Source organism: Sapajus apella, unplaced genomic scaffold, assembly GCF_009761245.1.
Source record: "Sapajus apella isolate SASKATOON/1434 unplaced genomic scaffold, GSC_monkey_1.0 scaffold33, whole genome shotgun sequence".
NCBI lineage: Eukaryota > Metazoa > Chordata > Mammalia > Primates > Cebidae > Sapajus > Sapajus apella.
Window position 1 is genome coordinate 69,418 of NW_022436973.1, and position 27,660 is coordinate 97,077.

Consider the following 27,660-nt stretch of genomic DNA (forward strand, 5'->3'; position numbering starts at 1 on the left):
TCACCTGTGGTCAGGAGTTCAAGACCAGCCTGGCCAACATGGCAAAACCATTTCTACTAAAAATACAAAAATTAGCTAGGCATGGTGGCAGGTGCCTGTAAACTCAGCTACTCTGGAGGTTAAGGCAGCAGAATTGCTTGAACCCGGGAAGCAGAAGTTGCAGTGAGCCAAGATTGCACCATGCCCCCCCAGGGTAAAAAACAAGAAAAAAACTCTGTCAAAAAAAAAAAAAAAAAAAAAAAAGAAGAAAGAAATTGGTTTGTTCTCCAACTTTGTTATACTTTATCAAGATGGGGCTGAGGCCCCATGCAATTCCATTGGAATTTAAGGATCTGTCTTTCCATTTCTCTGCAAGAAAAAATAATCAGCTGGGATTTTGATAGGAATTGTATTGACTATATGTCTCTTTGGGTAGTATTCACATCTTAACAATATTAAGTCTTCCTACCCATGAACACAGATCTCTTTTCGTTTAGTTAGGTTTTCTTAAATTTCTTTCAGCAATGTTTTGTTGTTTTCAGTATAGAAGTCCTTTCTTAAGTTTGTTTTTGATTGACAAAATTTGCTTTTCTGGTTCTATTAGAATTTCTATTAATCATATATGGGGCCTCCAACTAGTTGTCTGATATTTTCTTCTTCCCATTTCTTTCTTTTTTTTTTTTTTTGAGGCAGAGTCTTGCTTTGTCACCCAGGCTGGTCTCAAACTCCTAACCTCAGGATCTGCCCACCTTGGCCTCCCAAAGTGCTGGGATTACAGGTATGAGTCGCCGTGCCCGGCCTTTTTCTTATTATTTTACCTTCTGGGAAATGTCTTCAACTTTATCTTTTGACCCTTGCGTTGAATTTTTATCTCTGCAATCCCATTTTAAATGTCCAAAAGCCCTTTCTTGTTTCTTCTTTTCCTTTTATTGCAGGCATGGCTGGTAGAAGATTAGCTTCTGACAAGTGGAAGCAACAAGTCTTCCACTGTAATAGGAAAGAAAGAGAGGATGAATGTGGGTGGGAGGAGACATGCAGATGAGATGGCAGGAAGGTGAAGGTGTTTCTTCTGAAGACTTCCACTTTCTCTGTGACATGGATGGTGAGGATTATCTGTCAAGACAATGGAGAAGACATGGGGTAAGGGGTTTGAGAAGCATGAAAAGGGAAGTCAGAGCTAAAGCCCCCAAATCCCAGGTGCTTCCTGGGTAGCCCTGAGGGTTGAGTTCACACTGAAGCCAGGGACCACCAGTCTATCATAGCACTAGTCTCAGTCAGGTAAGTTCCCAGTTGTGATGTGGAGGAGACGCACTCGTGAACAGCTCCATGGTTGGAGCCTCTAGTCAAGTGATCTGGAACAGCAGTAGGGCAAAGGAATTAAGGATACTGACAAGTGTAAACACTTTAAGGTAGGAAAGATGGCACTTTCCCACGTGCTCGCAGTCTCTGGGAAGCTTAACAAAATCTGTTAAAAAACTGTTCAGGTTGACATTTCCCCATTTGAAAGTCTTATGTTTTCATTTTTTATTTGAGTACCAGGCTAGAGCACAGTAGTGCAATCACAGCTCACTGCAGCCTCGAACTCCCCGGCTCAGGCGACGCTACCACCTCAGCCTCCTAAGTAGCTGGGACTATAGGCACGCACCACCATTAAAAATAATTATTATTTTTCTTATAGACAGGATCTAGCTGTGTTACCTAGGATAGGCTTGAACTCCTGACCTCAGGTGATCCTCCCTGCTTGGCCTCCCAAAGTGGCTAGAATTACAGGCGTGAACCACTGTGCCTGGCCTGATACTACTACTATTTTAAAAATTAGAGGTTTCATTGAATTTTCTGCCCTTGATTACTTATCAAATATCAAGGACCAGGACCTTTTTCACACTGATCCTTGGGAGTTCCCACTGTTTACACTTCCGATGTATTCGGATACACATGTTTATCTTTATCCTTTCTTTCTTACCTTAAAAACTACAAGGACCCCTAACTAACAACAAAGAGAACACTTTAGTCTCTTCAGTAATGCCACTGCCGATAATCATTTTGTGTTTTCTGGATGTTTCATCACGAAAACAGAAACAGACGCTGGCTGCACATCATCAGTTGTTCAAGTTTATTTATGTTGCTTTGATACACTGACAAATCACACCACATTTTGTTTGTAACTTTTTCTCCCTCAAGAGTCACCTTAGCTTAAGCCAGAAGATTCTCTTAAAGAACGCACACACACATGTGCACACACAAGAGGCAAGTACAAAAATGTAACCCCACCAAAGTGCATGTGAATGAAAGTGCAAAAAAGGCTTCATTTGCAAACTCTGAGATCATTTTCTCTGCTTCAGAAAATAAACGGAAAGATCAGCGGCTAGGCGAGGCTGCCAGGGGCCAAAATGTAAGTGGCACCTGTTGCTAGGAGGGCAGACGGCACCAGGAATCTCTGCCAGCTCCCTCCCCTCTCTGTGCTCCCAGATCAAGGTGCAATGATATCATTTGGGGACAGAGTGGGGATAAAGGTGTAGTGGGCAGACAAGAGGCAGATTTCTTTCTACTTTTTAATGATTTGGTTTTTTTCCAAAGAGCTTGACCACAGTGCAGAAAGTGCTGAGGCCTCAAAGTTCAGAGGCCTGGGAGCCCTTTTCTCTAAGGCCCTTGGTCCATCTTGCTTTTACCACAGGCAAGCATTAGGTGCTTGGCAGATCCGATGGCAAAGGCCCTCCCAGCCCTTCTCCTTGGAAGCTGTGAGGTCCTATAGCACTAGCCGTGAGTGCTGGCTGACTTCTCACCGCATAAAGTCAGTGAACATCTCTCATTTTATAGAGGAACAGACTGAGGACAAGAAGCTGATGAGTTCTGCCACCATCCAGACAACCAAGATAAAAGCAAAGCTTAGACTTGTTCCTCTTTACTCTTGGCCAAGGGGGTACCAATGTCACCCTTGTAAACCCAACCTTCACTGTGTGGCAGGGCTTGCCTAGCTTCCTCCCAGGAAGGCTGTGCTCAAAGCTGCCTCTAAGCAGCTGAATGGGAAGGAAAACCTGAAGCCCTGTGGGAGCTCAATGGCTTCATCAAAAAGCTGTCCAGCCCGTGGGAGAGAGGGGCTGCTACTGGGTTGTGGTAGGAAATCGAGAGCTCTGGGTTTCCCACTTCTAAGGGAAAAGTAAAGCTTCATATTTTAATAGCCCTTGGCATTTTCCCAACACTGAGCCTCATATCTGCACCCTGTCAGACACTTCTGAGAGTGACACACACACACACACACACACACACACACACACACGTACGCATCACATGATTGAGAGAAGGGGTCTGGGGGAAGGCACCGGCCCCACACTCTGCAGGCCCACATCAGCACCTGGGCACAGGAAGTTGGCAGTGGCTCCTCGCCTCCATGTGGGGCTGGCTCCTGCCAGCGGCTCTCCCCCTTCCCACCCAGGCTGGGAGGCAGGTTTGGCAGTGACTCAGTAGAAGCTGGGTTCCTATGTGGACAGAGTAGTGGAGGTACCAGAGCCCCAGCAGGGACCCAGCTGGCAGTGCAAGACAGACGGAAAGCGGCAGGAAGGGCTTCAGGGACCTGGAGAATTCAGATAGAAGAGTTCACCTTCCTAACTCCCAGCTTCAAGTCATCTTTGTAAGACTGCAAGAGCTAGTGGTAAACATTTAAGGGACAGGCCAAATGATGTCATGGGATGTGTGCTACAGAGTGCTACATTCTCATGGCAGAAGGCCTGGCAGGCCTGGGCCATTACCTTATGGGCAATACCTTAGCTGAGGTCCAAGGCTGCAGAGAGGACACTGTTCCTAGCTTCGGGCACCACTATGCCTGCTGGAGCTGCCCCTCTGGCCAAAGACCCAAGATTGTCTAACAAATCCCTATGCTGGTATCCTGACCTAGGCTACTGACCAGGCTGGGCTTAGTCCTCCCTAGACTCAACACAGGAAGGGTGTATGGGGAACAGCAGTGGAACCTCAACCTCTGCCATCTATAAAATAGGCTCTCAACACCTGCTTATTTTGCTGGAACTTGGACTTGGCGTGGGACACTAAAATGCCAACTCGTCCAGAATTGGGCAAGTTCAGGAAGGCATCTTGGCTCAGAATCTCCCACTTCTGGGCAAGAGAGAAAGGCAGCTAAGACTTCCAAAGGACCTTATGAAAACATGTTTCCAAGGTTCACATATCTCAAGGAGAAGAGCCGGTGGGGTCTGGCTGGGGGCACTGCCCAGGAAATGGAGCAGCAGAATGAGGGCAGCAAAACCAGCAGACAGAAAGGGAGGAGGTACCTCCACGAGTAATACGTTTGTGGCAGGGTCACTTCTTGGCAGCAGGAAAGGAGCTAAGGAGAGAAAAGTACACAGAGACACCAAAAAGGGAAAGAGGCCTCAGAGTGAAGGACTGCCGCTCTACTAGACTCTCCTCAACTGCCAAGAAGACGACCCTTTGGTAATAAAATGAAAGTCCGCTGGGGCTGTGGGGCTGCCACAGTCCAACTGACTCCGTGAGTAAAGCCCCCACAAGTCGCACCCTCACCTCACCTGGCAAATGAGCTCCAGGACTTGGGGCTGGACACCCACCCTCCCCAGGGCTCCTCAGCTCCCATGCACCCTCTAGGAAGGACCAGCCCTGGTCAGATACAGGTGGAGCATGGGGACGGGTGTGGGGATGAGGAACTCAGGTTGGGAAGAAAGCATCAGCTGGAGAGGGAGGCCAAGCAGGGGCCGCAGGAAGGCCCGGCCCAGGGCCAGTCACTTTAAGGTGTCATCGGCGTTTTTGAACATGAGAATGGCGTTATAGATCTTCAAGGCTGGGCCCAGCTTGACGCTCATGATCTTCACAATGTCCGCCTGTGTCAGCAAAAGGAAGGCCTCGCCGTCAATCATCTGAGGGGTTGGGGAAGGGAGGTGGAAAGTGGAGAAGGTGGAAAGGGTCACGGGGCAGGGGTGAAGGAAAGGCAGGGGTGTGCATGGGGAGTCAGGGAGGGGAGTAGGAGTAAAGGATATGTGGGAGAAAGGGAAGGGGGAGAGGGGGAAAGAGAAAGGAACGGGAGAAAGGAGAAGGGAGGAAGAAAGGAAAAAAGGAAGACAGCAATGGGACGGAGAAGGAAAGAAAGACAGCCACTGGTTCCCCTGTGTTCACACACATGTTCTCTCTTTCTCTCTTTCTGCTAACTGGTCTGAGGTTTAGCATTTGTATTTGCAAAACGTCTTTTGAGTCCTCACAAACAGTGGCTTTGAGAAACCTGCTGTTGTTGTCCCCACATGACCTCATCGGCCAATCTTAGTGCTGCTAACAGCAAAATGAGCAGAAATTGTGTGCATTCTGACATGAGGCAGTATAAAGTACACAGTATCACCTAGGAGCTAGTCTTTCCAAAAGCAGAGGGGGGCAGGAGGAGAGATAGAGAGAGAGAGAGACACAGAGAGAGAAACAGAGATGGTGACAGAAATTTAACCTAAGTCTAAATGAGCCTTTGGATCTAACTTTCAGTTCATGGGAAATACAAGGGATAGAGGAACAAGTTAAGTGACACCACAAGACAAATCCAAAAAAAAAAAAAAAAAAAAGACCACCTTCTGAAAGACTTTTAAAAATGTCATTTAAAAAAGGGGAAAACAAGGAGAGGGGCTCTTCTAGAATAGAAGATAATTAAGAGACATGAAAACCAAAACCAATTATATGGGTGTTGTTTGGATTCTGGCTCAAAAACTGCAAAAAATATCCTGAGAACTGGGGAAATGGAATGGAGACTGGGTATTGGATGATATAAAGGTGTTACTGGCAATTTGGTTGGGGGGTAACAGTATTGCGGTTATGTAAAGAAATTCCTTAGTTTTTAGAGACACGAGTTATGTCTTCAGGGGTGAAATGCCATGATGTCTAAAATTTACTTAAAATTACTTCATCCAAATATAGGTGAAGCAAATATGGGAAATATTGGTAATTGGTAATTCTAGCAGCTAGGTATGTGGGTAGAGTCAAGGAAGGAAGTCAGTTGTAGAAGAGGGGATGGAATGAAGAGAGCTGGGAGGCAGGCTATGGGAGTCAAGAGACTGAGGTGGGGGACCCTGTTTTTGAGGCGATGCCATCTCTCCTATGCTCAGTCCTCAAGTATCATAGCAAAGAAAACAGTTCCATGTTGTTTCTTATGTGCCAGGCGCTGCTCCTAAGCAACTGCCATGTATTAACTCAGTTAATCCTCACATAACCCTATGAAGCAATATCAGTATTACCTCCATTATACAGATGAGGAAACAGGCAGACAGGTTACTGAATTTGCCCAAGACACACCTAGCTTTTAAGTGCTGGCCTGTGTTCTTAACCACTGTGAGAGCTGGGTAGGAGTATCTATGGACAGGGCTCATGTAGCCCAGGGGGCTATGCTGCCCAAGCCTGGCTTTGCCCTACAGTTCCACGTGAACCCTCCTCACACCTAGCTCCACTACAGGCCCTTCCCCAATCACTGGGTGTCTTCTGCCTTGCTGCTCTGTTCCCTCCACCACCCCTGCCAGGCAGGTCTGCTCACTGTCAGCATGCTTCTCCCAGCAGTCAGAACGGCCCACTTCTGCCCTGTCTAGAGTTCACTCAGTTCCACAAACTTCCCTGAATGGTACACAATTCTTCATTTGTCTTCCAGGAGCACCAGAGGGCTGCTTACCTGACATGGGTCAGGTGCTCAGTAAATCCAGAAAGAATGAATGAAAGGATCTCTGAGGTGTGGTGACAACAGGACTGTATCTCAGAGGCTGGCAACCTTAGAGGTTAAACGGAGGCAGGACAGGGTGGGAGAATGAACCCCATACATCTCTCCCCACAGCAGCTCTGAGAAAACAGTTACCTGGTCCTTCTCTATTCACTAACCAAAAAAGCTCTGAAAACTGGCACTTCTGTTATTCTCCTTCCAAAAAATACAAAGTCTAATAGCCAAACACCCAGACAAGATAAACTGCATTAAGCTTCCTTTCTGACACTCTAAAATGACCCTTCAAGTGAAAAGGAGCTTCCCAGGTCTAAGACCAGGGTCTGGTGAATAAGCACATTTCCCCCTCTCTCAAGGAGTCTGCCATTCCATTCTCTCTCCAGGACCTCCTCGATGGGGACGCACTGGAGATACTGTTTGCCTGAGACACTGGGAGCTGTGAGGGAGATGCCAAGTGGTCATCCCAGGAGGCAGGCAGCTCCCTTGGACCTGAGGAGCTCTCTTTGCTGACCCCCAGCAGATGTATCTGTGCAGAAACACCCAGATTCAGACTCAGATACCCCATGCTGGTCTGGCTTTGGGGATCCCTTTTTTTTTTTTTTTGGATAGAGTCTTGCTAGGTCACCCAGGCTGGAGTGCACTGGCCTGATCTTGGCTCACTGCAACCTTTGCCTCCTGGGTCCAAATGGCTCTTCTACCTCAGACTCCCAAGTAGCTGGGACCACAGGCATGTGCCACCATGCCTGGCTAATTTTTATATTTTTCGTAGAGACAGGGTTTCACCATGTTGGCCAGCCTAGTCTCGAATTCTTGATATCTGGGAATACAGATGTGAGCCACCATGCCTGGCCTCTGGGGCTCCCTCCTGATAGTTCCATTGAATCACAGAGCCTGGCCAGGGAGATCTCGAAGTTCAGAATATGAAGGAAAGGAACCCCAGGCAGAGTTAAGTATGGATTCTTACAGGGGTTCATTTCTTTTTTATTTTATTGATATAGAGCCTTGCTCTGTTCCCAGGCAGGAGTGCCGTGGCACAATCTTGGCTCACTGCAACCTCTGCCTCCCAGGTTCAAGCGATTCTCCTGCCTCAGTCTCCTGAGTAGCTGGACTACAGGCATGCACCATCACACTCGGCTAATTTTTTTGTATTTTTACTAGAGACTGGGTTTTATCATGTTGGCCAGGCTGGTCTCGAACTCCTGACCTCAAATAATCTGCCCATCTCAGTGTCCCAAATTGCTGGGATTACAGGTATGAACCACTGCCCCAGCCAGGAGTTCAGTTCTTATCATTCAGAGAGCCCACTGGTATATGGTTCTTTGAATATCGTCCAAGATTTCTCACCCATGGTAATTGCCAAGGCCCAGGATCCAGGTTCTTCAAAGCAAAGACCAGAGTCTGTGGTCTGGCAGTTTGAGACTAGGCAAGGGGTCAATGGGATGATCTCAGAAAATCTAAGATGTTGTCTGTGTGCTGGTGGGTATGGGGAGTTTTGATCAGGAAAAAGGTCATGTTCTGACCTTGAAGGTAGAGGAAATCAACAGAAAAATGGATAAAATAAGCCATGCAATAATCTACCCTAAGCAATAGCCTGCAATGCTGTGGAGAGGTCCAGGGAATTTCCTAAAATTGAGGTAATCTGGATGGATCTTTAGAGAGCCACACATGGAATGTTTAACACAGGCCAAGCTAAAATCTAATTAGCACTTTCAAAACCTGACTGGGACTTCTATGCTTTTACAGCAGAAAGGTGTGGTCTACCGGGAGCCCAAGAAAATGGGACATGTGGGAAGCAGGAAGCTGCCTGCGTCCATCCAGCTGCACTGTTAGCAAAGCCCATCGGCCCTTCTCTGTCCTCCCCTTCCTCTGTGCTCCCAGGATACCTGCACACGTCAGAGCCTGGGAGCACAGGGCCCTCACCACACTCCATCGGAGCAACAACTTACAATTCTATCTCCCCTACCATGAAGGGAACCTTAAGAGCAGGGACCTGTTCTCATCTGCGTCAGTATCATATCACCTTATACAGGGCCAGGCACAAAGTAGACATCAATAATTATTTGCTGATGAATGAGACAAATGCACAATGGCTCCAATAAAGATAATGAAGAGAGGACTGGACAGACTAATCTTTTTTTTTTTTTAATTTTATTTTTAACTACTCTGCACTTATTGGTAAGACATTTTGGTCAGTCTACTTTTAGGGCCATCAGTACAGAGCAACCATAAGACCATCTATGTACTCTGCTTTACTTCCTTGCACATGAAGCAACCTTCTACTGGCTGGTCTGTGTCCCAGATGGAGAGCATCTTGATTGGCATCCCTGAATGCCGAATCATCAGTTAAGCCAGAGAGAGTCCGCTGCTGGAGTATCGTCCTACCTGGAGAAACTGACGACATGGGCCAGACCCTGGAGATGGTGATCCTCAACCCCCACAGAGGTCCTGCTCCACTCCGAGACTCTATGTGATGCTGGTAGTCTATCAGTATACCTTCTCCCCTTTGGCCACTAGTTTTCTATTATCACAGACAATGTTGGACCAAGAGACACAGCAGATGTTCCCAGGAAACATAGCCCTTGTCCCAACAAGAAGACAATGCAAAGCCAAGCATAGGCTGGAGGATAAAGGCTTGGGTGGCTCTGCAGCTGGCTAAGCAACTACATTTGAAGAGTGCTGATTTATGATCTGTGGTCAACCGATAAAAAGGTCTCAAACGGGGTGCCACATGGTTCTGCTGTCTCATAAAACATGTGAAGACTTGGACAAAGACACAGAAGGCTTAGTCATCAAATGTGCAAGTTGTATGAGGTTGGAAAGCCTTATTAACATCATAGATGACAGAATCAAGGTTTAAAACAACAAGGCTATGAAACCAGCCAGGTAACATTTAATAGGTAGATGTAAAGTTTTACATTATGTTAATTAAAAAAAAAAAAAAAGCTCAGTGGTACAAGCACTCACTGGAAAACTTGGTTCGACTATAGTTGACATGAAAAGCACCTGGGGGCTTTTATGAACCCCGAACTAGTGTGATGTGGCTATAGTTAAGCTAAGGCAAACTTAAGTTTTGCTAACAAAAAAGTAGGGTTCAAATCTAGGGGAAGGGAAAATAACCCTAAAGTCTGTTAACAACAAATCGTGGTATATGCATAAAATGGAGCACCAGTCAGCGTTAAACAAACTAAAGGTACAGATAACAACACGGAGATGCCTCAAAAACATGACACTGAGCAGAGACATGCTGTATGATTACAGCATGCTGTATGATTACATGCTGTAAGAGTACACGCTGTATGATTACATTTATATAAGTTCAAGAACAGACAAAACTAATCTATGGTGCTAGAAATTAGAAGAGTAGTTGTCTTTTAGGGTGTGGACTGACCAAAAGGGGCTGAGAAAGAATTTTCTGGTATGATGGAAATATCTGTATCTTTTTTTCTTTTTAATTTTTTTTTTTTGTATGACTTCTTAACACCAGAGGAAATGTCTATATCTTGATTGAAGTTTTGGGTTCAAGGGCAGACATGTCATAAAACCCGTGAATTGTACTTTTAAGATGTGTGCCTATCTCTCCATAGACCTTTAATCTCAATTAAAACACATCTAGGGAATCAGCACCCCAGCATGTTCTATGTCAGCCAGAGGACATCGAAAACAGGGAGTTCAGCTCTGGACATGCACATGAAGACAAGATCCCAACCCAGGGGACAAGGAAAGTACCCAGAACAGGAGGAGTCAGGGAGCTCCACCTCACACAGCTCAAAGGAGAAAACTGGCTGTGCTGGGCCTGGATACAGACACTCTTCCAGGGAAAGGGGAGCCAACTACTTTCTTACAAGAACCTGGCCTGGAGTGGGCAGCCATGGGCAACTGAGACCACACTTTCCTGGGCAAAGGGGATGCGTGGGAGGGATGTTTGTATTCTTTGGAAGGAAGGAAACCCTAAATAAACTCAAAGGTTCCTTCCAGTTTCAAATTCTACAAATGAGAAGTCATGAGAAAGTGGTTTTTTTGAGATGAAGTCTCGCTCTGTCACCCAGGCTGGAGTGCAGTTGCACAATCTCAGCTCACTGAAACCTCCACCTCCTCGGTTCGAGCAATTCTCCTAACTCAGCCTCCCGAATAGCTGGAACTACAGGCACATACCACCACACCCGGCTAATTCTGTGTTTTTAGTAGAGAGAAAGTTTCACCATGTTGGCCAGGCTGGTCTCGAACTCCTGACCTCCGGTGATCTGCCCATCTTGGCCTCCAAAAGTGCTGGGCTTACAGGTGTGAGCCACCACACCCGGCCAACAAAGTTCTTTACTTAAGGGCAAGTATGCATTACAAGTCAGAACTGGTGTTTATTGGACCCCCACTATATCAGACATTTTGTATAGGCAAAGTGATTGAATCTATGTATTCCTCCATAATATTGCTGTATTATAAACTAGTGATATACAGCCATAAGCCACATAAAGACGTTTCTGTCAATGATTCCATATTTACAACCACGGTCCCATAAGATTATAATGGAATATAAACAGAAACCTGATACATGGCCCTTGATATTGGCATTGCAGATCAAGAAGGAAAATGACTGATATCCAGTAATAATGCTGGGACATTTTTTGTGTGAAAATATACATACAAATAAAAATACATATAACATCTAGGTTTGTGTAAGTATACTCTATAATGTTTACACAGTGACAAAATTGCCTAGCGACACATTTCTAAGAATGTATCCCCATCGTTAAGCAATGCATGGCTGTAATTATACTAGACATTCTGGTATGATTCATTCATCATTTCCAATGCTCACAATGGCTCTGCAAGGTAGACCTCATTATACCCACTTTATCTCCGCTTTACAGACAAGAAGATGCAGGCTCAGAGGCAGTAAACAGCTCAAATTGGCAGAACTGGGATTTAAAACCAGACTGTCTCCAAAGCTGACATACTTTTTCAATCTACAACTCACTACTCCTTGGATCTTGATTTTAAGTGTGTGTTAGGATCCTTGCAGTAAATCACAATACCTGTGTCATTCAAAATGTACTTTAATTATCAGGTATATTGGATTAATGGGAAAAAAGTACACTTTAATTTACTATCACTGGTGAAGCTAAGTTTGGCAAGCAAATGAGTGGGTAGAGAGCAGAGGAGGGAATGGACTCCTGTCTCCAGGATACTGTTTCCTTCCTGAAGATCTGAGCACACAAGGTCCCCAAGCTGGGCCACAGTCCGGACTACATTCTTCCCAGAGACGTGGGTCACTCTGACTATTCTTGCCCAGTGGGGCAACAAGGATCCCTCCCTAGCTGAGGCGGCGCTGGGGAAGGCACCTGTTTCCTGCTGTCTTAAGGACACAGTGACCCCGGCTCTGTCTCCCACTCCGCACTTGCACCTTACCTCGTCTTTGAAGAGACGTGCTTGGTCCTCACAACCTGTCAGGGTCTGAACAAAGCCGAAGACCTTGGAAACCAAAGATGACATATTGACCAGGGGCAGAGCTTGGGCATGAAGGGAGGGCTGGCCTCCATGGCCTAGGTGCTCTGAGCTGTGCCAATGCTGCTTTTTCTCACCAGCCTAAAAGGATCCTAAGGTTTCTATGCTGGCAGATGGACAAGCTGGGCTCCTTGCTTCTGAGGCCCGGGACTGAAGCCTGCCTCTCCTGCTGGATTTCTGGCTGAACTAGCAGCACAGCCCCCTCCCCCTCTGCCACGATGGGCCTATCAGGAAGTGTTTCAGTCAGCCCCCACTGGCAGCTAGAAAGGACTGTGCACAGGACAGATGAGCAGGAGGTTGTGTCAGGAATGGTGCCAGGTTCTATCTGACCTGGGCCTTTCCTGGGCCTTCTCACCAGGGTATGGTGAGAGGGAGGAGGAGAGGAAGAGGATAAAGAAGGGCCCTCACTCCTCACCTCATCGATGGTCCACTTGGCAACCGTCGAGGCTGAGATGCCTGCTACTCCTGGCAGGAGCTTGCAGTGCTGCTCCCAGCACACAGAGAGTGAGCGGTCAGGGTGGGCCGACAGGGCTGACATGAAGAGGGACTGGTGCACAACATCAGGCGTGAGTGCTGGAAAGCAGAGGCAGAGGCTGACAGGCCAACGCCGAGGACTAAACTGTTCCCAAAGCCTGTGCATACCCAAGCCACCTGGGAGACTGGCTGGCAGAGCAAACAGGACCCCAGGCCCCACCTGACAGCCTATAGAGTCAAGAGGGTGAGCCGTATCTCCTCACTCCTCACCCAGTGCTCACTCCTGCTGGTAAAGTGGGCCTCTCACTTTAGAGAGTCTCAGGTCATCTATTTGGAATGACCCTCACCCCATCTCTCTGAGGCTGTGCCACCCTGGGCCCTGCAGGGACACTCTGTTAAAGCTGCTGCTGCATCTCTAAAGACATTGTTTTCTAGATGCCATGCATCAAAAGTGTCCTTAACATCCAAACACGCTCAGCCTCGATGTCAGAAATTCATTCTGTTTGTTCTTTTCATGAGTCCTTTTGGGCCACAACCAACTTTCTCAGAGCGAGGGTGATTCTGCTGCAGGATCACAGTCCCCTGATCAGGCTGAAGACCACCCCTCTGGCCACTGCCTTTGCCTCAAGCTCCAGTTCCTCCTCCTCCTCCACCAGCCCGGTCCACACTACTGCCTATGCCAGCACTAGGGGTGATCCCTGACCCACTCCCCAGCTCCACATTGCCTGTGGGTTTCTTTGCTTCCTGGTCTGCTTCTGGGATCACTGGCCCCAACCTTTTGCCTCAAGCAGCTGTACTGAGCTGATGACCAACGCTGCTCAGCTTGGCTTCCTTCTTCGTGGGCCCTGGCACTTGCCAACTTGGACTTCATCCCCCTCTGGCTGCTTTGACAAACCTGGCCCCACTCACTGCTACCAGCCTTGGCTGGCCTTGTGCAATGTGGCCACTTTCCCAAGGGGTTTTCCCAGCCTCTGCCCATGGTCCAGGAACATTGGCTTTTTATTCTACTGGTGTTAATTCCAGATGTTCATCAATGCAGCACCTCCAGTGCCCACTTATCAAAGACCCTCCCTGTCGGTCACAGATTGTCCTGGCTTCTCTCCCCTAGTGCCAGCCTTTCAGCCTGGCTCTTCCACCCCCATTCATTCACCCACAGAGTCTCTGGGATTCCATTCCTAGCCCTACCAACCACACTTCTTCCTGTGCCACTGCTGCCCTCTCTGTTCATCAGCGAAACCTTAATACCTGCCCATAGCCCAGACAACCCCATTTCCCTGCCCAGCCAGCTCCTCTCATGGTCTGTCTGGGGCACACCCAGCATCTCCCATGAGAACTACCCTCTGGTACCTCATCTACCTGGCCACAGGTTTGACCTTTGGTCTACCCAGCTACTTCCTCTCTGAAATCCTATATCTGGTCCCCTTCATACCGTGGGATAGGGTTTGGGAGACAACACCAAGTTTGTAGGAAGCTTCTCTCTTTATCTTTCTTCCCCAGGGCACAGGAAAGAGTACAGGCCAGGAGCGTTCAACGGCAGTTACAGTGTCTTATCTAACTGCAAACCATCCAGCTGCAGGTCAGACATGGCTCCTCAGACAGGGCTCGTTGGTTCCTTCAAGTAGCTGATACTCCAAGGCCTAAAAACTAAGCCCAGCCAAGCCCTGTCCTCTCCAGGCTGCCCTTCCTAGGAAACTGTTCACCAGCAAACCCCAGAGCCTACACTAAGGAAGTCTACCCACCAGTGTGTAAAAAGTTGCCCCTGGAACAACACCAAGAGAGACCAGTGGCGCTTCTGGATGAGGCCAGCTGGAAGAGCAGGAGAGCCCTGCAGAAGTTAAGACCTGGGCAATGGCTCCTGCTCTATCCTTGAAGTGCCTCAAGGCTCTGAGTGAGTCCTTCTTTGCCTGTTCTGGGCCACAGTCTCAACCACTGGAAAGATGTTAGCTTCCTGAGAATTCCACAGCTGAATTTTGGGATGCACAGTAGGCAAGTGCCCTCTGGTGGTCAGAACTTGGTCCTGCAGTGGACCTGACCATGGGTACCACAGGTGGGTGGGTACAAGAGGTGCCCACAGCAGTTTGATTCTTAGGAGTCCTTACTCTGAGGGTCTAGGCGCTAGCCAAGACCCTCATCACTCACGCCTGAGGCTTAAGAAATTGATTTTGCTTCCACAAAGAGGAAACAGTATGAGATGACAGCAAGAGGGAGTGAGGCAAGAAACTCAGATTAATAATACTGGCAGGGAGCTCTGCTAAGCGCCTCACATGAAGCGTCTCAGTTAAGCCTCTCACCACATCATAAGGTGGGTACAATTATCATCAGCATTTTACAGAAAAGGAAGATGAGGCTCAGAGAAGCAGTGTCACTTGCCCAAGATCTCTCGGCCTGTAAAAGGTAGTCTGACTTGAGGGCTATGCTTTTCATCACTATGTTACTTACTTCCCAGGTTACAGAGACTGTTCTTGAAGAACTGGAACAGCTTGCGTCTTGCCAAAGGCACATTAAACCAGGTGATTTCTCAAGATCTCTTTTAGTCTTTTTTTTTTTTTTTTTTTTGAGTCGGAGTTTTGCTCTTGTTACCCAGGCTGGAGTGCAATGGCGCAATCTTGGCTCACTGTAACCTCCGCCTCCTGGGTTCAGGCAATTCTCCTGCCTCAGCCTCCCGATCTTTCAGTCTTAAAATGACATGAAGGCTGGGCGTGGTGGCTCACGCCTGTAATCCCAGAACTTTCGGAGGCCAAGGCAGGCCTCACAAGGTCAGGAGTTCGAGACCAGTCTTACCAACATGGTGAAACCCTGTCTCTACTAAAAATATAAAAATTAGCTGGGCGTGGTGGCACGTGCCTGTAATCCCAGCTACTCAGGAGGCTGAGGCAGAAGAATAACTTGAACCCAGGAGGCAGAAGTTGCAGTGAGCTGAGATCATGCCATTGCACTATAGCCTGGGCAATAGAGCGAGACTCTGTCTCAAGAAAAAAAAAAAAAAAATCCGACATGCATTCCATTCAACTGTGGTATCCCTGCTGTATATCAGGCCCCGTACTAGCGGCTGAAGATGTAAGATGAATTCACCACCCAGGAGAGGGCTCAGTCACTATGGACCACCCCTTGAAGCATGTGGTGGGCTGAAATGTATCCCTGCAAAATTCATATGCTGAAGCCCGTTAGCCCCCAGAGCCTCAGAATGGAACTGCATTTGGAGAAAGGGCCTTTAAAGAGTGATTAAGATAAAATGAGGTCATTAGGATGGGCCCTAATCCAATTGTGTTGGTATCCTTATAAGAAGAGACACTTGGACACGCCATGAGACACCCGGAATGCTCGTGCACAGAAGACAGACCACGTGAGAACACAGCAAGAAGGCAGCCATCGGCCACCCAAGGTGGGAGGCCTCAGAAGAAATCAAGCCTGCCAACACCTTGATCTTGGACTTCTGGCCTCCAGAACCGTGAACAATAAATTTCTATTGTTTGAGCAACCCAGTCAATGGCATTTTGTTATGGTAGCAAGCACACTAATGCAAGGGAGCACAAAGTCAACTGACATTTGGGTTAGGTGCTTCATGTCTCTTATACCAGCAGCATGCAGTGGGAGGAGTCAGGTCAGATCCGAGTTGGAATGCCAGCTCTGCCCCTTACAAGATGAATGACCTTGAGCAAGTAACTTCACCCTCTGAGCTTCACATTCCTCTTCTTGCAGAAAGAAAGAACAATATACATATTCGAGAACTCTTGTGAGAGTTAGACATAGTATGTGTAAAGCATCTGGAACGGTGCCTGGCCCATAGTAGGTGCTCAGTAAGTAGTGGTAGTAACCACTGTTACGTATTTCAGGTATTGACAAAAGAAAGACAGGTTTTATCCAGTTTTTCAAGTGAGGAAACTGAGGCTCAAAGATGTTAAGTGACTTGCTTAAGGTCACACAAGTAAAGTGACAGCCATGGCCTCCTTCCCAGGAAGCCTAGAATCAGAGAAGAGCAGGGGCTTCATCCTGCCTCACAGTGAGAACCAAAGGCCCCGAGAGGCTCTGTGCCCTCCCCACAGACTCAGAGCAAGGCCATGGGGGGCAAGAGATTAGAACCCCAGGTCGCTCAAGGTCCCTCCAGTTCTCCTGCCACTGCTCTGTGCTCTCAGTATCTCAAATGAAGAGGCACAGCCCTCCTTCCAGCTTCTCCCACTCTGGGAAATCCTGGTGTCTCATCCACCAGTGACAGAGTACTCATTGTGAACAGTCTGCAGAGGAGGATACAGGGGTAGATAACTAGACTTACTCTGGAAATCTTCCTGCGGAATCTTCCGATACTTTGGAGGGCGTCCAATTCTGGAGAGAGAGGGACCAGGTCTGTGGCAGGGAATCAGTGCCTGGCCCAGCCCAGACCCCCAGGAAGCCCAGGCCCTGAGTCCCTGGCCTCCATACCGGCCGTGATGGCGAGGCTTCTTCCTTGGGGAGAAGCCTGAGAGGTTCTTCTTACGGGCTGAGGCCTCCGAGTCAGACAGCTCTGCTTTCAGCCGGCTCTGGTTCCTCTCAGCCAGCGGGCAGCCTGAGAGGCAATGGTGAGCTGTGAACTTGCCTGTGACATGGCCAGAGCCATCACAACCAGGAGTGGGGCACTTCCTGGAGAAGAAGAAAGCTTAAGTTGGGTTGAATCCACTGCTCCCACTGAGCCCTCCCCACCCCTGGCCCCATCTGAAGTGTTTTAGTGGACCCCAGTCGGCTGCATGCAGTAGGTGCAAAACAACGCTGAGGGTCTCTCAGAAGCCTTCACTCACCGCTGGTGAAAGCTGTATTTGGAGGTCCTAGTGTGGGGCAGGCTCCTATAGCTGAGAGGGGGACAGCCCCCAGGGGAGGCAGAGCTGGGCTCTCTGGGTCCTAAAGGAGCAGAAAGGAGAGGGTCCTCATGGAGTTATGGGGGTGGGGAGTGCGGGGCAGGGAAGGAGCAGTTTCCACTAGAAACCCGCTCCCCAGGGACAAGGGTCCTGTGTCAGCTGTGACACCATTCTCTGCAACTAGATATCTGCCCCTCTCTGGGGAAGGAAGGCTTAGCTCTCACATGTTGATACTTTGTTGAAACCTGCAGGCCATGCCCTCAGTCTCTGCGAGAACCCTTGGAGAGAAGAGACATTCAGAGCTGGTTGGGTGTAGCCGTATCTTAGAAGCCACATCAGGCAGACTCATGTTACTCTCAGTTCTTTTTCTTGTTTTCATCCCCAAGACTTTGGTAACTTTTTTAAGGCTCTGCCCATGTTTGGAGAACATTCAAGAAGATCAACACCCCATGTAAGACAAACATGGTGGCAGCAAGGAAATAAAGAAGGGAAATCCTAAGGGTGAAAATGGGGCTGAGCAGCCCAGTAACCTGAACTCTAACCTCTGTCTGGACAGACAATCAAAATTTAATTTAGGAAGCCAGCATTTCCTTAGCAAACATAGTGCATGCTCAGTGTGGTTCTGCTAGATGAGAAATCTCTGGGTGCCTAACCACCTCTGAAGCACATGCAACCAAGTGAGCTTGCCCCTTCGCACTTCGACACCCCAAACGCCAACAACTGGGGTAGCCAGAAGCACCGCTTAGTGTAGCAGATAGTCCTGGGTGGGGTGGTTGGGGGATCTCAGAACTTATGGTAGGCATCAGAGCCCTCTATGTCATACCTGGGCATGGGAGGTCAGAGCTCCCTAGGTAAACTATAGGACTATCAGAACCTAAGGAGAAAGGTAAAGATCAGAGTGCCTTAGGGTTACACACGGAGAGGAGGCTGCAGAGGATGTCCTGTCTTGGAGCACCAGCCAGCAGGGTGGATGTCTGGGTGGTCAGCGTCAATCCAGAAATCATAGCCATGACTCCAGCCATCAAAGTGGATCTGGGGAGGAAAGGCCCTTGGAAGTCAGGCATTTCTCATGGAGCCAAGCTCAGCTCTAGGAGGCTCTCCCCACCCCTGGGACCTGTTAGAAGCAAGATCCTGGACTGGAAGAACCAGGGGGCCAACGCTGCAATAATCAGCCTCGGTCACATTTCCCAAGGGCTTCACTCATTAAGTTACTGGCATCTCTCACTAGCAAACCTTGGGTGGGACAAGGATTATTAGGCTCATTTTACAGATGATTAAGGCTTAGAGAGGGAAAATGACTTGTCCAAGTCCACAAAAATAAGCCACAGATGAGGCAAGAATGAGATCCAAGATCTTTGTCATCATTCATCTTGTGCCATGATGCCCTTGACCTCTAAGCAGTCTACAGAATTCCTGCCCAACTGGCCTGCCCATTTCCCAGTCCTAGGGTCCCAGAGCCACCTTTATCCGATGGTCCTCCACATCTTCCACGCTGGCCACGCGAATCAGGGCTGGGTTCCTGCGGTCCACAGCCTCCAGCTTCATGTTGACCAGGAAGCTGTGAGGGGGTCGCTGTAGAGGGGACAGCTGCCTTCAGGCCAAGGCCCGGCTCAGCAGAGCTGAGGCCTCACAAGGGGAGCTCAAATGCTGTGCTTGGGGAAACTGGGGCCTGCCCAAAGGAGCAGGCTAGGCCCCCAGCCTGGCTAGCTGAGTGCTCCATGTCTTCCTGAGCTCAGCTCTGGGGGCAAGAAGCACTGACTCACCACCTTGAAGGCCCAAGCAGGCACAGCAGAGGCCCCAGTTTCTTCCAGATATTTCTCCCAACAGAAGTTATCAGGGTCTGGGTAGTCTGTAGGAGAGGATGAGAGCAATATCTAGCCACCCAGATAGACTGGGGAAGCCCTCTGCCCCCAAGCAGGACCAGGAACATGGAAAGGACAGAGGCCCTTGAAGCAGAATCTCCCCCACCATCATCACAGCCAGCTGCTTGCACTGGACTCTTCAGGAAAATGTGTGCTAGTAGAACCAAGCACAGCACCACCCTAATAGTTCACAGGGCTGTCTGGGAAGCCTGACACCTGTCACTCTCGGCCTGTTGCTCCCACCCAGCCCCATTTGAATCTCTACTGTATTTGGGCCAATGCAATATTCCCAGGAGGAAGGACTCGTTTTCTTTACTTCTGACTCCCTGCTCCCTTGCTGAGATGCTCATGTACCTTTCTTCCCCTAAACCCAAATGCAGTCAGGGTTTGACAGGACTCTCCTAAAATCAAAGAGTTCTCAACTCCCAGGCCAAGAAGCTGAGGCTTCAGGACATGTCTATTCTTTCACCCTGGTCATAGAGAGGCAGCTACTGAGGCACTACTGGGAAGGGGCCAATGGAGAGGGAAATAGAGCCAGGCTTAGGAAAGAGGGCTTGCTCAGGCAGCAGGGTCACCTTGTGGAGGGGTGAGGGGTTTTCCTTGCTTCTGGCACCAGCCCACTGGGTGGATGTAGGGGCTGCTGGAATCACACCTGAAACCCAAGAACATGTCACTGTCCCAAGAGAAACTTGAGGCCCTGAGCCTGCCATCCTCTGACAGCATGGCTCAGAGCCCACCCTCATCTACTTCTTAGTGAGGGAGACAGATGGCAATGACAAAACTAGAAAATTGCAAGATGAGTTATAAACTCTATCACCATAATATCTAAGGGAAAATCATGACTCATAGTGGTTTGCTCATCTTAATCACGGTATTTTTAGATGATACATTTAACATTGAGCTATATTTCTCATGTTAAAGCTCAATTCGATTATCCTCCACCCAGAGAAGATCTGAATGTCAGAGCTGGACTGAGTGGGGCCACACAGTGCCTGAGATATGAAGGCAGTTGCCCCCTGCCATCCCCTCACCCGCCCAGGCCAAGTCTGGGCCCTCCCACTACCAGTAGTCGTAAGTATCATCCCAGTTGTCGAAGTGCACCAGGAAGCGGCTATCCACCACGTCAGTCACACTGGCCACGCAGACAAGGGACGGGTTCATGCGGTCAACAGCCTCCAGCTTCATGCCCACCTGGAAGCCCAGGGGTGGGGGACTCTAGGGGAAAAAGAGGGGCTGCCACGGCCAGAGCCAAGCTGGCTAGCACAAGCCCAGAGCCTACTGGCAAACAAAGGAGTAGGTTCTCTAGGACAGCCTGGGGTGTGGGCAGTGAGGAAGGAAGGAGAAATAAGCTGGGAAAGAGGACCCTCCAGGGCTAATCATAACCTGAGCCCTGCGGCACTCAGGAACCTCTGGCCTCCAAGGTGCGCTCAGAGGAGGTCTGGTTTGTGCCAGAAGGTAAATGCCCAGAAGGAGGCTATGCATTCACCCAAAGAACCTGGCAAACCAAGTACAAGTCTTCCATATCCGGACAAGCCTCACCCAGCTTGTCCTGAGGCAGTTGTGGCAACAGCGGGGTGGCCAGGAAGAAACAGCTGACATCTTTGGCATGGAGGCAGGCAGGGAACCAGTAGTTTAGTACCTGCCATGTACCAGGCATAAGCTTCAAAAGATATCACCTCCCTGGATCTTTACAACAACCCTATTCCCATTTAAGAAGTTACATAACTTGGCCCAGAACACAATGCTAGTCAATGGCGGGACCAGGATTTAAACAGTTTGAATTACAAGTCAGCATTTGTTGTCACAACAGCAGGTGGGACCCCATCTGTCACCTGGGAACTTGAAAGTATGAACTCTGGGGCTGGAATGCAGTGGGGAAGTAACTGTCCCTGCCTAAAGAGCATGGAGTCCCAGGCCCATGGGGACTGTAGACATTCAATATGGTTTTGTTTTTTTAGACACAGGGTCTCACTCTGTCTGGAGTGGAGTGGTGCAATCGTAGCTTGCTGTAGCCTTGAATTCCTGGGCTCAAACAATCCTCCCACCTCAGCTAGCTACTGTAGTAGCTAGGACTACAGGCATGTGCCACCATGCCCAGCTAATTTAATGACATTTTTTGTAGAGATGAGGTCTTTCTGTTGCCTATGCTGGCCTCAAACTCCTGAGCTCAAGTGATTCTCCCGCCTCAGCCTCCCAAAGTGCTGGAATTACAGGTGTGAGCCACCACACCTGGCCAGTATGGTATTTTTCAGGGACTCCCTATATCTCTTAGGCCTTTTGCTTGGGATTATGTGATACTTTAACTGCTGGATAAGCTGCCAGCTGCCATGAACACAGGAAAGGACAGGGGTGAAAGAGTCTCAATGTTGGGCAAAAAGAAAAGAAAAAGCTCCCAGAATAGAGGCATTGACCCTACACCAAAGAACTGTAGAACAAACCAAAAAGCAAGAATATATGAGCAATGACATCTCAGTGCTCAGACGACAGTAGTGGGCCAGGGGCTGCAAAAGGAGGTTGAGGATAGGGTATCTGCAGTAGAGGAGGGAGGGAAGTCAGAAAAACCTACAACCAGCTTCCCACCTTTGGCGCTAAACCCTGCCCAGCTATGCCCCTCCCATCTGACACGAGAGATCAGAGCAAAGCTGAGAGAACCAGTAGATGAGCTCCCTTCCGATGAGTCAGCTACCCTGGGCCAGCTGCAGTGACTCTGGCACATAGGGATGATGTCCACTTTCACTCAGGGGCACTCACGTGGCTCTGGCTCACAAACAGGTGCTTGGGGGCAGCCTGAGCTCTTGTGCTGCGCAGGTACTGGCTCCAGCTGAACTCCTCCTCCTTGTAACCTAGGCCCCTCGAGGGGGATGAACAGAGCACCGTGCAGAGGCTGGGCCACGGCGAGGGCACCCCACACTGAAGCAGCAGAATCAGGCATGCCTGAGGACCCCACCCAACCCTCAATAACCTGCGCAGGGATCCCCCCATACTGAAGCAGGACATGACTTTGGTAGACACTCAAAGGGCCAGGGCAAAGCGGAAGTCCCAGGGTTTCTTTCTGGTCAACCTGGCCCCAGGGCAGAGTCATATCAGGATGTGATGAAGAGAGGCTGGCTTTGGAACAGGGTACAGGGTCAGAAAACACAAGAGCTGGAAACTGGGGGACCCAAGGGGAAGAAGCGAAGGGTCTGAGGACTTGCTGCTTCAATGCAACCAACCCAGCTAGGCCTTACCTTTGGGAGGCTGCAGCTTGTGCCCTGTCTTCTCGAACCAGCCAGCAGGGTGAATGTCAGGGGAGTTGGCATTGACCCAGAAGTCATGGCACTCAGAATACCCATCAAAGTGCAGACGTAGGCGATAGCCACATACCTGGCACCATGAGGGGAATCAGGACTCCAATGTCAGGAGATGCCCCATTCCCCATCTCCCTCACCTCTCCTGGCCCAGCCTGGTGGTCTCAGGGGCTCTAATGCTAACAGGTTCCCCAAGCCCACCCCCTATCCTGTACTCTGACCCATGCTGTCCCATTCTGCAGTGAGGACAGTCAGGTACTCATGAGCCCTGGGTGCAAGAGAGGTGGACTTTATGACAGTCTCCTGCCCTTCTGAGTCCTGGACAGAAATTTGAGGGCAGCCACCAAGGCTCAGGACTGCTGAGGGCTCCTGATGACCCTTCCCTCTGCTACCTTCTCTCACTGCTCCCCACTTACACTCTGCTTCCAGTCTTGCTGAGCTAATGCAATTCCTTGAAGGTGACAGTCTGTTCCACAACCCAGGGCTTTTGCCCACTTTGCTCCTTCTGCCTGGAACTCCCTCCTTATTCACAGCTTCTCTCTCAAGACTCTGCAAAGGAGGCCCTTCCTCTATGCTTTTCCTGCTCCTCAGACAGAACTGACCCAGCTGTGCCTCCCAGATCAAGTCTGTTGCCACCCTGTGGCATGTGGCTGATATGTTTATCTGGCTGATTCCCCAGACAGCAGTGAGCTTCTAGAGGACAAGGACCTTGTTTGACTCATGCCAATATCCCTGGCTCTCGGGATCTCCCCAAGCTCCCCCAGGGTGGACAGTGTACATTCATCTAGTAACAGGACTGTCCCATGACACTGCATCTGGTTTTTGTTCTTTTAAACTTTCTGTGTGTTCCAACTTAATCCCCTACTAGATTATGTGTGCTCTGAGGGGAGGGAGGTGTTTCCTTCTATGTCCCCAGAAAGATCCAGCTCACCTCAGCCACGGTGAGGATGAAGTACATGGACGGGTGTTGAGGATCAATGCCTTCCAACTTCATGCCCAGTTTGAAGCCATTCTTGTTGTGAGTGACTGCCTGGGACTGTCAACGCACAGAGTGGAGAGGACCCAGCTTCCATCCAGCCTTATCCTTGCCTAGTGGGCTTGGGGTGAAGGAGCTGCCTTTAGGCCCCACCCGCCTGGTATTTCCAAAGGGGCAGCTTATTTGGGGATCATTACTGCAGGGATCTAGACAGAGAGAGAATATCTCCCAGGTCCCTTGAAAAATGTGGGTGAGTTAGGCCTGGACTCAAGGGCTCCCTCTCACCAAAGTCATGGAAAGATCAATGCTGAATTGAGTAGAAGTCACCAGAATTCAAAAGTCTGCAGGCCCAGTAATGGATGAGCCTAGCCTCCACCTCTCTATTTCTTCCTACCCTGCCAGCCCCTTATGGTGGGCCCTTTTCCACTCTAGGCCCCTAAACACTCTCTCCCTTCCATTCTACCAGTCCACTGGGGCATGCCTGACACAGAAAACACCAGAAGGCCTGAGTTTGGTGGTGTGTCCCTGGACTGGGAAGGCAAGCTCTTCCTAGGTGGAAATTGTCCAACTCACGTCCTGGAAGAGGCTGACCGGGGCAGTAATGGCCTTCTGCTCCTCTAGGTAGGACTCCCACGACCAGCCTTCCTTCTTCTCACCTGTTGCTGTAGAGAGGGGACAGAAAGGCTAACTCTTGGGCTGCTACTGATGTATGACTTTCTTCAGCTTCTCCTGACCAAGCTCTACCTTCACTCCCCCACAAATGTTTGTCTGTGGTCATGGGTACCCTCTGGTCCCACCCACCATGATGGTGCCAGACACAGGTGGCTGATGGGAAGCTCCGTGTCAGGTGAGGCCACATCAAATTCTGCCCGTCACTCCCCCGCCCCCAGGCCACTGTCAGCAGAAGTACTCTGGATTATTCAGCAACTGACTGAAGTTACAAAGTCTCAGCCACAAAGGGACCCTATCCTCTGATGTGACAAAGCTAAGTGACAAGTCCTATGCCAGAGGACTTAATCACAATGCCGTCTAAATTCACAAGGAAAGGAGAGAAAAAAAGAAATGATAGGGAAAACCTGAAAATAAGAATAAATGGAAGAGTTGGGAGAAGTAAGAAACATGGCTGGGCACAGTGGCTCATGCCTGTAATTCCAGCACTTTGGGAGGCCAAGGCAGGTTAATCACTATAGCTCAGGAGTTTCAGACCAGCCTGGGCAACATGGTAAAAGCCCTTCTCTAACCAAAATACAAAAATTGGCCTGGCATGGCAGCCCATGCCTATAATCCCAGCACTTTGGGAGGCCAAGGCAGAGGAATTACTTGAGGTAAGGAGTTTGAGAGCATCCTGGCAAACATGGTGAAACCCCGCTCCACTAAAAATACAAAACTTAGTTGGGGATGGTGGTATGTGCCTGTAATCCCAGCTACTCGAGAGGATGGGTCTTGCCTCAGGAAGAAATAGAGGGCAGGAAGAAATAGAGGGTAGGAAGAAATAAATAGAGGGTAGGAAGAAATAGAGGGTAGGAAGAAATAGAGAGGTAGACAAATTGCTTGAACCTGGGAGGTGGAGGTTGCAGTGAGCCAAGATCACACCACTGCACTCCAGCCTGGGGGACAGAGCGAGAGTCCATCTCAAAAAGCAAACAAACAAAAAACCAAAAATTATCCGGGCATGGTGGCACATGCCTGTAGTCCCAGCTACTTGGGAGGCTGAGGCGGAAGAATTGCTTGAACCCTGGAGGCAGAGGCTGCAGTGAGTTGAGAACATGCAACTGCACTCCAACCGAGGTGACAGAGGAGCCCCGTCTCAAAAAAAGTTAAACAAAAGAAAAAGAAGAAATACTTTTTTGATTCTTCTTGCCATGAACACCTACAGAGACATACACAAATGTGCATATGTGTGCTTGGTGGACACACCCAGAGTGGACACACTGATTCCGCAACCCTCCCAGACACATATAGTCTGTATGCACACACATATACTCACACACACACACGCTATGGTCAGGGCCTACAGCCCAGGTCCTGTCTATACCTCTGAGTCTCAGGGTCCTGGGGAAGCAGATAAATTCCTCTGCAGCACCTTCAATATAACCTGAGGTGTCTTTAACAGAGGACAAGTACCCTTTAAAGGCTGGAATAGCCAGTTACATGGAGGCTGACCAGGTCAACATGAGCTGCCTCCAACTGAAGGCTACAGACAGCTGAAGAGGTAACAACTTACAAAAATCAATTCATATCCCTTAGGTAAGTAACTCCAGCTTCTTCTAGAAACTTATATGCCTCTATTTTGTCATCTTTAAAATGCAGATATCCGCCACAGAGGATCACTATGATGATGAAGTCAGATCTATGTATAAAAAATCCTTATGAAATACAGAGTGCCAAACTTCTGTTACCAGCGCTCCCTGGGTCTTCACTAAGTCTGTGAGTCTGTGGGACTAGATTCCAGCTCTGCCTCGCTCGGCGCCTCTTGGCTACTGCCCTGGATAATTCGGGCTTGGAGCGGTCTGTCTCTCAGGAAGATGCTTTTTTCCTTTTTGCTTTAGTTTGGACCTAAGTGGCCTAAGTGACTACAGGCACTTGTCTATTTGTTTGTTTGTTTGTTTGTTTTGGGGGGACAGAGTTACACTGTCGCCCAGGTTGGAGTGCAGTAGTGCAATCTCAGCTCACTGCAGCTTCTGCCTCCTGGGTTCAAGCAATTCTCCTGCCTCAGCCTCCGAGTAGGGATTACAGGTGCCTACCATTACGCCCAGCTAATTTTTTTTTATCTTTAGTAGAGATGGGGTTTCGCCATGTTGGCCAGGCTGGTCTTGAACTCCTGACCTCAGGTGATCCATCTGCCTCGGCCTCCCACAGTGATGAGATTAGAGGTGTGAGCTACCATACTCAGCTTAGAAACACCTGTCTGGCTGCCTACATTCCTTAGTCACTGTACCAAACCTTGAGACCTCAACTACCTGATTCATTTGGGCCATAGCAAGTATTTTGTTCATCAGTTGATCAAGCAAGCTAACAAACTCTCAGAGACCTATGCGGACACCAGTCTAGAGCTCATCTCTTCTGGCTATCCTTTGTCCTGATTGTCCCTTAGAACATATCACCTGCTGTGTTCCCTCAAGAAACCCTCCAGTTCTCCCACTCAGTCTTCATCCATTCTTATGGAGTAGGGGAAAGAGAAGAGAGAGTAGACTTCAGAATGCAATCATTTTGCTATTTCTTGCCACTGGGATTCCATATCACCATGCATAAGACCTCTTCACTTTTTCCAAATCTCTACTACTATGACAGAATCCTTCCCAACAGCCACTTCGTCCTCCCTGGATGACATTCTTCTTTTTGCCTCACTCTTGCCAAACCGTAACATCAGCTAAGGGACTGACTACCTAGCAGATTTCTTGTCTCAGGCACGTCTGCTGCTCTTTGGTGCTTCGGTTCTCAGTTCACCTCTCTTTAACCATACTCCAAAGGCCAAGCTCTGAGATCCCCATGCCACAGCAGACACCTCTGACCAGCACCCTCTTTACCTGCCATTATCTCTAACCACTGGTCCCCTGAAGATATCTCTCCCTGCCTGTAGTATCTTCATACTCTCACTAGTCACAACACTTACCACGTATACATTCTTCACAGTTTACCATCATGCACCTCTTCATTTGACTATAACCATTCTTTTTACCATTTAATGGTTAAACCTGTGTGCCATGTCTGGTACTAGAAATTGGGGGTACAGGGGTGGCTGAAAGACTTCATATACATGGTCTCCCTGAGTCCTCATAATGCCCTCAGGTGATAGGGAGGGCTCATAGCAACCCCTTTCACAGGTGAGGACAGAGATTCAACGTAATCCACTAGAAAGAGGCCTGATCACCAAATCCTTCGGAAATTACTAGATTCCTTCCCTGACCAAGCCCCGAGCCAAACCCAGTTTCCTGCCTCCTTTTTCTGTTGGTGAACAATGGGCTGAGCCCTTAGGCACATCCCCAAACCCAAATAAGTCCCAAGGCTCTTGTGTATGTTGTGCAATCTGTGCACTGTATACAGATGCCCAGCCAAGGGGGTG

At 49.0% G+C, this 27,660-nt stretch overlaps 1 protein-coding gene across 3 annotated transcripts in view; it reads right to left on the bottom strand.

Moving 5' to 3' along the window:
• Positions 1-2,069: 2,069 nt before the first annotated feature.
• L3MBTL1 (L3MBTL histone methyl-lysine binding protein 1) overlaps positions 2,070-27,660 on the bottom strand; it is a 44,721-nt gene continuing 19,130 nt past the window's right edge. For 2 of the 3 annotated variants that reach the window (XM_032294915.1, XM_032294914.1), the window contains 14 exons: positions 24,171-24,259; positions 23,553-23,657; positions 22,562-22,697; positions 22,086-22,177; positions 20,398-20,549; positions 19,910-19,986; positions 19,236-19,321; positions 18,934-19,044; positions 18,390-18,504; positions 17,416-17,515; positions 17,063-17,260; positions 16,917-16,987; positions 12,588-12,745; positions 11,010-12,139 (listed from right to left, as the gene is read on the bottom strand). In XM_032294915.1, coding sequence (XP_032150806.1) covers positions 11,732-12,139; positions 12,588-12,745; positions 16,917-16,987; positions 17,063-17,260; positions 17,416-17,515; positions 18,390-18,504; positions 18,934-19,044; positions 19,236-19,321; positions 19,910-19,986; positions 20,398-20,549; positions 22,086-22,177; positions 22,562-22,697; positions 23,553-23,657; positions 24,171-24,259 — 1,898 coding nt within the window. In that variant the 3' untranslated portion in view covers positions 11,010-11,731. Of the gene's footprint in view, positions 4,857-11,009; positions 12,140-12,587; positions 12,746-16,916; positions 16,988-17,062; positions 17,261-17,415; positions 17,516-18,389; positions 18,505-18,933; positions 19,045-19,235; positions 19,322-19,909; positions 19,987-20,397; positions 20,550-22,085; positions 22,178-22,561; positions 22,698-23,552; positions 23,658-24,170; positions 24,260-27,660 lie in introns of those variants that run through there. The other variant, XM_032294913.1, reaches the window with a different exon arrangement.